The sequence below is a fragment of the Oncorhynchus kisutch genome, linkage group LG21 (assembly GCF_002021735.2).
Source record: "Oncorhynchus kisutch isolate 150728-3 linkage group LG21, Okis_V2, whole genome shotgun sequence".
Lineage (NCBI taxonomy): Eukaryota > Metazoa > Chordata > Actinopteri > Salmoniformes > Salmonidae > Oncorhynchus > Oncorhynchus kisutch.
In genome coordinates, this window is record NC_034194.2 from 37,792,049 (window position 1) to 37,800,425 (window position 8,377).

An 8,377-nucleotide genomic window follows, 5' to 3' on the forward strand; every position below is an offset into this window, starting at 1 on the left:
GTGTCTGTCCCATCCTGCAAGCAGTGTTCTAATTGGAGCGTGTGGTTCCTGTGTCTCTGTTCCATTATGGAGCAGTGTTCTAATTGGAGCGTGTTGTTCCATTGTGGAGCAGTGTTCTAATTGGAGTGTGTTGTTCCATTGTGGAGCAGTGTTCTAATTGGAGCGTGTTGTTCCATTGTGGAGCAGTGTTCTAATTGGAGCGTGTGGTTCCTGTGTCTCTGTTCCATTGTGGAGCAGTGTTCTAATTGGAGCGTGTTGTTCCATTATGGAGCAGTGTTCTAATTGGAGCGTGTTGTTCCATTGTGGAGCAGTGTTCTAATTGGAGTGTGTTGTTCCATTGTGGAGCAGTGTTCTAATTGGAGCGTGTTGTTCCATTGTGGAGCAGTGTTCTAATTGGAGCGTGTGGTTCCTGTGTCTCTGTTCCATTGTGGAGCAGTGTTCTAATTGGAGCGTGTTGTTCCATTGTGGAGCAGTGTTCTAATTGGAGCGTGTTGTTCCATTGTGGAGCAGTGTTCTAATTGGAGCGTGTTGTTCCATTGTGAAGCAGTGTTCTAATTGGAGCGTGTTGTTCCATTGTGGAGCAGTGTTCTAATTGGAGCGTGTTGTTCCATTGTGGAGCAGTGTTCTAATTGGAGCGTGTTGTTCCATTGTGGAGCAGTGTTCTAATTGGAGCGTGTTGTTCCATTGTGGAGCAGTGTTCTAATTGGAGCGTGTTGTTCCATTGTGGAGCAGTGTTCTAATTGGATTCTTTTGTAAGAGGCTCCCGCAGCCCAACTGTCAGAGCAATTAATCTATCTGAGGGGGCAGGAAAAAGAGCAGAGTATTCTCCTCTCCTCCGCGCCCTCCATTATTTAAAGCCTTCACCTTCCTCCTCTCTCTGAGAGAGAGAGAAAATATAAAACACCTGGGTCCTCTCATCTCACATGCAGAGAGATTCTACCAGTGGTTCAGTTAGTGAAAAACCAAGTGAGGACATAACCCTTTTGTTTGTGTTTTCTTTGTGTATGTGGGTTCAGGTGGTGTGGAGAAAGCTGGGCGACGCAGCAGGAGCTAAGCCGTCCATCAGACAGCATCTCTCTGGCAACCAGTTCAAAGGCCCTCTGTAGTCCACAGCAACCAGAGAGGAAGACTAACTATGCTCACCTGACACCACCTCCACTCCTACTGCTTACACTACTCATAACACCCTGTTCCCACTACAGTTCCCATCACCCACTATTCCCCTGGGATATGGCTTTTGTCCAGATGGGATGCAGCTTTTGTCAGGATAGAACCTCCGCAGCAGGATAGAACCTCCGCAGCAGGATAATTAACGTAGCATGTTAGGAGAATTACGTTTAGGTTAGCTAAAATGCAACAAATCCACTTTTGGCGTTAATTTGACAAACTGTATCCCTTCTAGATATGACCTGGTATATGTGACCTGGACATTATACGACCCAGGAAAGGCACAGAATGGATATCTGTCTCTCACCTCGCCAACTCCCCATACATACATTTATTTTGAACTTCCAGTGTTGATAACTGGCAGCTACTTTCACTGATTTGCCATGTTCCTCGTATCATTGATTTGGGGACAGTTTACGTAGATACATACAAGATGATTTCATCATCTTCTCCTGGGCCTGGTTTATCGATAGAGATGGAACTTCGGCTTACGACTGTTTTAACCATACGTCTTTCCTACAAAGGCCCAAGATGTAACATGTGTCTTTCCTACAAAGGCCCAAGATGTAACATGCGTCTTTCCTACAAAGGCCCAAGATGTAACATGCGTCTTTCCTACAAAGGCCCAAGATGTAACATGCGTCTTTCCTACAAAGGCCCAAGATGTAACATGCGTCTTTCCTACAAAGGCCCAAGATGTAACATGCGTCTTTCCTACAAAGGCCCAAGATGTAACATGTGTCTTTCCTACAAAGGCCAAGATGTAACATGTGTCTTTCCTACAAAGGCCCAAGATGTAACATGCGTCTTTCCTACAAAGGCCCAAGATGTAACATGTGTCTTTCCTACAAAGGCCCAAGATGTAACATGTGTCTTTCCTACAAAGGCCCAAGATGTAACATGTGTCTTTCCTACAAAGGCCCAAGATGTAACATGCGTCTTTCCTACAAAGGCCCAAGATGTAACATGCGTTTCCCAAAACGCCACACAGAGGGAACATTCGCTAAGTGCCTTCGTTGGAGCATGTTTCACACGGCGGTAGGATCGAACGAAAGGCATCGCTGCTCTCGGATCAGCTTTCTTCCATTCAAATCTTACCTTAACATTAGAATTATTCCACAATACTGACGATGGATCAGCTACCTAGAGAGATATTATCACCTACGGCTGCAAATATTGAGGCGGCTTAATCTAACGCCTACCCTATAACAAGAAGCTTTATCAAGATGTGGAACATCACTGTGCACATGTTAGGCTACACATCATTAAATAGGAGGCACAAATTGCAGACAGGAGCCAAACAGTAAAATAAAATCTAAATTGAATGAACATGAAATTGCTTTCAGTATCGTTGAAATACAATATATAGTATATTCTGTAGGTGGGCTATTTATCTTTTAATGCAGTCGTCTCATTTCATTTGAAGCATATTTTTCCTTCACTTGTTTGTATTAATTGGCAGAGACATTGGCAACTTTGTATTTGTAGTCAACTTGGTTCTGAACTTTTCAGCGGTCACAGAGAGAGATGGATAAACATCTTGATTCTTTGTTTAGTGGAGGTTTTCTGTGTATAAAGTGACGCGGTAGGAATCTAACGATGTACTTTGCTGTTCACACGCCGAGCATACGGATGCAGTCAGTAAATAACAAGCGTTTTTCAAGTACAATTTTAGTAATGTTGGTTTTGGGAAAACAGCTCTTGAGATTTAACGATGCTCCTACAAAGTTACTAACGATGAAATGAGCCTTTAGATGCTCTTGGGAACCTGGGCCCTTTTGTTTTATGCTGAATAGAAACCCAGATGAGCTCTATAAGATGTCCCCTAGAATAGGACCAGTGTCACGTTAAACCAGTAGCGCTGCATGGTTACTATAGCAGGGCTTCAGGTAGAGCTGCATGGTTACTATAGCAGGGCTTCAGGTAGAGCTGCATGGTTACTATAGCAGGGCTTCAGGTAGAGCTGCATGGTTACTGTAGCAGGGCTTCAGGTAGAGCTGCATGGTTACTGTAGCAGGGCTTCAGGTAGCGCTGCATGGTTACTATAGCAGGGCTTCAGGTAGAGCTGCATGGTTACTGTAGCAGGGCTTCAGGTAGAGCTGCATGGTTACTATAGCAGGGCTTCAGGTAGAGCTGCATGGTTACTATAGCAGGGCTTCAGGTAGAGCTGCATGGTTACTATAGCAGGGCTTCAGGTAGAGCTGCATGGTTACTGTAGCAGGACTTCAGGTAGCGCTGCATGGTTACTATAGCAGGGCTTCAGGTAGCGCTGCATGGTTACTGTAGCAGGACTTCAGGTAGCGCTGCATGGTTACTATAGCAGGGCTTCAGGTAGAGCTGCATGGTTACTATAGCAGGGCTTCAGGTAGAGCTGCATGGTTACTGTAGCAGGACTTCAGGTAGAGCTGCATGGTTACTGTAGCAGGGCTTCAGGTAGAGCTGTATGGTTACTATAGCAGGGCTTCAGGTAGAGCTGCATGGTTACTGTAGCAGGGCTTCAGGTAGAGCTGCATGGTTACTGTAGCAGGGCTTCAGGTAGAGCTGCATGGTTACTATAGCAGGGCTTCAGGTAGAGCTGCATGGTTACTGTAGCAGGGCTTCAGGTAGAGCTGCATGGTTACTATAGCAGGGCTTCAGGTAGAGCTGCATGGTTACTGTAGCAGGGCTTCAGGTAGAGCTGCATGGTTACTATAGCAGGGCTTCAGGTAGAGCTGCATGGTTACTATAGCAGGGCTTCAGGTAGAGCTGCATGGTTACTATAGCAGGGCTTCAGGTAGAGCTGCATGGTTACTATAGCAGGGCTTCAGGTAGAGCTGCATGGTTACTATAGCAGGGCTTCAGGTAGAGCTGTATGGTTACTATAGCAGGGCTTCAGGTAGAGCTGCATGGTTACTATAGCAGGGCTTCAGGTAGAGCTGCATGGTTACTATAGCAGGGCTTCAGGTAGAGCTGCATGGTTACTGTAGCAGGGCTTCAGGTAGAGCTGTATGGTTACTATAGCAGGGCTTCAGGTAGAGCTGCATGGTTACTATAGCAGGGCTTCAGGTAGAGCTGCATGGTTACTGTAGCAGGGCTTCAGGTAGAGCTGTATGGTTACTATAGCAGAGCTTCAGGTAGAGCTGCATGGTTACTATAGCAGGGCTTCAGGTAGAGCTGCATGGTTACTGTAGCAGGGCTTCAGGTAGAGCTACATGGTTACTATAGCAGGGCTTCAGGTAGAGCTGTATGGTTACTATAGCAGGGCTTCAGGTAGCGCTGCATGGTTACTGTAGCAGGGCTTCAGGTAGAGCTGTATGGTTACTGTAGCAGGGCTTCAGGTAGAGCTGCATGGTTACTATAGCAGGGCTTCAGGTAGAGCTGCATGGTTACTATAGCAGGGCTTCAGGTAGAGCTGCATGGTTACTGTAGCAGGGCTTCAGGTAGAGCTGCATGGTTACTGTAGCAGGGCTTCAGGTAGCGCTGCATGGTTACTATAGCAGGGCTTCAGGTAGAGCTGCATGGTTACTGTAGCAGGGCTTCAGGTAGAGCTGCATGGTTACTATAGCAGGGCTTCAGGTAGAGCTGCATGGTTACTATAGCAGGGCTTCAGGTAGAGCTGCATGGTTACTATAGCAGGGCTTCAGGTAGAGCTGCATGGTTACTGTAGCAGGACTTCAGGTAGAGCTGTATGGTTACTGTAGCAGGGCTTCAGGTAGAGCTGCATGGTTACTATAGCAGGGCTTCAGGCCGGGGCAACGTGTATGTGTGTGATTTTAAAAAATCCCCAAACGTCCCCAAAAGTAACGATGTGATAACATCAGATATGGTTTGGTAGTACGTTTTGGGTTACAAGTGTCTCATATGCACAGATCTAGGATCAGTTTCACTCTCCTTCAACCCCAATCTTGAGCATTTAGAGGTCACATACAGAACTGACTGTGGATCAGTGTCTAGGAACAATGTCATCCCACTCCTTCATAGTACTTCCCATAAAAACCCAGCTTCTCTGTCAGTTTTGTCTCTCTGGTTGATTAGCATAATTAGCATTAGCTAATGCTAGCATTAGAATCATTAGCGTCCAAAGTGTTAATTTGTGTTACCCACTGTGACGTACATACCTAGCTCCCTGTGCTCATAAGAGATGTCTATAATTAACACAAAACTATAGAGGTCACTTTTAAAACTTGTGTAAAATATGTATAAAGACATAGCATTACTGTTTATCGTTTATTTAGACTTTTTGTTCTGTTATTCTTTTAGGTTGACCATGTGATGAAATTGACTGTTTTATGTTTTACAAAAGCACTCAGTCGAACCGTAAATAGGGCTGTTTCTATGGTAACCACTCATATTTTTACTGTATTTTGGTTTAACAAATTATTATTTTATCTCTTCAAACGCATCAAGGCCATTTGGAATCAAAACTGTCCGAGGCAAGAGTCAATGGAGCGATTTTATTTTTTGAGGAAAATGTTTTTAAAAAAAAAATGTTTTAACTAAAATGTACACCGTCGTGTAAGACAATCATATTTCTCAGGTTGGGAAATAACGAGAGCTTTACCCCAACTCTTCTTCTGTGACTCTGAAGACGGTTTGTAGTCTTTCTTTCTGTTGGTCAGGCTGTATACTGTAGTTCTCTGTAAAGAGGCTGAGGACACCTGCGGAACACATTTGCTGCATTCATTTCGTATGAAATAATGTTTCAGAAATATTCTGTGAAATTTAAAAGGCTTTCATGCTACTATCATAAAGGGAAGATCAGACTAATTTGGCTATCTACTGTAATAACTACTAATCAAACTACTGTACAACACCATGTTTATTGAAAGCTACAAAATAAATGGAATGGTTTATATTTTTTAATTAGCATAATATTAATTCCGCTTTTTAGCCATGGTGAATCCAGGAGATGAGTTTCAGCAGTGAACTGTGCATGTTTTGTAAAATGATTTTCTGTTGGAATGTGAGAAAGAGCAAGTCTTCCCTTAGATGTTTTTCGATACATTTTAACAAGTTATTCCTTGACGAAGTCAGATGAAATAAGTACTGTTATGATCAAACTGTTCTTTGCCATGTGTTTAGATAAGAGCTCACCCATTATAGGGCTGCCATGTGATTGGCCCGTTTATGATTTTAACCTATCGGGAGATTTTGATTGGTATCCAAGTCTTTTGATTGGGTAATTGGTTAATAAGTCACTGATTGACAGCTCAACCTCTCCTGACACTAGTATTTCTTGCTCCTAATTAGAACATCATTGAGGCTTCAGACTGTACAATCTCACAGTTCTGCCTCGGTTCTCGCTAATGGGGGTCTAGTACAAAAAATAAAATCAAAGAATAGATTTTTTTTGAAGTGTCATTTTTTTCTAGAACAACTGATTTGTAGCTATGAGAGGAGATGATTTGTCATATTTTTCAGTCTGGCATTTTGTGTTTTTCTCTGCATGGGAGTTTGATTTGGAACCTGTGTGTTAAAACAACTTCTGTGTATATGCTAAACCAGAAGACATGATGAACCTAGTATGCATATGAAATATCACCCTATTCCCTAGTGCAGGACTTTCCCAAACTCCAACCGGGTGCACAGTTTGATGTTTACAGTAGCAGTACACAGCTGATTCAAATAACCAACTCATCATCAATTATTTGAATCAGCTGTGTAGTGCTATGGCAAAAACCAAAACGTGTACCAGGGGGGCCCCGGGACCGAGTTTGGGAAACCCTGCCCTAGTGCATTACTTTTGACCACAGCGTTGTGCTGAACCTAGACAAAAGTAATGCACTATATAGGGAACAGGGTGCCATTTCAGACACAAACCTAGTGTTAATGCGAACTACTCCTGTAGTTACTAGCATTACTGTAAAGTAAGTGTTTTTTCATGAATTTTAGCTGAGACCAGACAGATACTCTAAAAGGATGAATAAATGCACTAGGCCACGGAGATGATTTTGGGAAGAAAAATAAATAAACTTTCTTTGTAGTTCTGTGTCTTCTCTGAGTTAATGTGGGAGGAAACGCTGACTTGAGCCCACTGATTAACACTAAACAACACATACGAACCCTTCTGTACTGAAGACCTGACAGGGTGGCAGGTAGCCTAGCAGTTGAGAGTTGGGACAGTAACTGAAAGGTTTCTGATTCCAACCCACGACCTGACCATGTGTAATCTGTCAATCTGCCCTTGAGCAAGGCACGTAACCCTAATTGCTCCTGCTAAATGATACATTAAAATGAATTCAGAACTTGAGCAAATCTGCCCTCTGCTGGTAAAGCTGTTGAATGTACAGTATTTTGCTGAGAAAACAGATTAACATTTCAAAGTGGATTAACGGTATTGGGGAAACAAAGTTAACACAGATACCGTTTAAGCCACTGGTCATTAAATGTGTGGTTGTGGTGAGGGGTGTCAGTAAATGTGTGGTTGTGGTGAGGGGTGTCAGTAGATGTGTGGTTGTGGTGAGGGGTGTCAGTAAATGTGTGGTTGTGGTGAGGGGTGTCAGTAGATGTGTGGTTGTGGTGAGGGGTGTCAGTAGATGTGTGGTTGTGGTGAGGGGTGTCAGTAGATGTGTGGTTGTGGTGAGGGGTGTCAGTAAATGTGTGGTTGTGGTGAGGGGTGTCAGTAGATGTGTGGTTGTGGTGAGGGGTGTCAGTAGATGTGTGGTTGTGGTGAGGGGTGTCAGTAGATGTGTGGTTGTGGTGAGGGGTGTCAGTAGATGTGTGGTTGTGGTGAGGGGTGTCAGTAGATGTGTGGTTGTGGTGAGGGGTGTCAGTAGATGTGTGGTTGTGGTGAGGGGTGTCAGTAGATGTGTGGTTGTGGTGAGGGGTGTCAGTAGATGTGTGGTTGTGGTGAGGGGTGTCAGTAGATGTGTGGTTGTGGTGAGGGGTGTCAGTAGATGTGTGGTTGTGGTGAGGGGTGTCAGTAGATGTGTGGTTGTGGTGAGGGGTGTCAGTAGATGTGTGGTTGTGGTGAGGGGTGTCAGTAGATGTGTGGTTGTGGTGAGGGGTGTCAGTAGATGTGTGGTTGTGGTGAGGGGTGTCAGTAGATGTGTGGTTGTGGTGAGGGGTGTCAGTAAATGTGTGGTTGTGGTGAGGGGTGTCAGTAGATGTGTGGTTGTGGTGAGGGGTGTCAGTAGACAAAACAGTTAAGCTGACTGTTAGTAAGGTCATGACCTGTAAGTCAGACAATTTGAACCTGACCCGACCTTAGTACTGTCAAGAACACAACAAA

At 44.2% G+C, this 8,377-nt stretch overlaps 2 protein-coding genes across 2 annotated transcripts in view; one reads left to right on the forward strand and one right to left on the reverse strand.

The window, feature by feature from the left end:
• Positions 1-7,129, forward strand: part of LOC109866678 (coiled-coil domain-containing protein 85C-A-like) — a 116,493-nt gene extending 109,364 nt beyond the window's left edge. The window contains exon 6 of the mRNA XM_031800613.1: positions 1,017-7,129. Coding sequence (XP_031656473.1) covers positions 1,017-1,106 — 90 coding nt within the window. The 3' untranslated portion in view covers positions 1,107-7,129. The remainder of the gene's footprint in view (positions 1-1,016) is intronic.
• A 368-nt stretch (positions 7,130-7,497) lies between these two features.
• LOC116356196 (histidine-rich glycoprotein-like) lies at positions 7,498-8,316 on the reverse strand. Its single transcript, XM_031800512.1, has one exon. The coding sequence runs from the start codon at positions 8,314-8,316 to the stop codon at positions 7,498-7,500; it is 819 nt and encodes a 272-aa protein (XP_031656372.1).
• Positions 8,317-8,377: the final 61 nt, after the last annotated feature.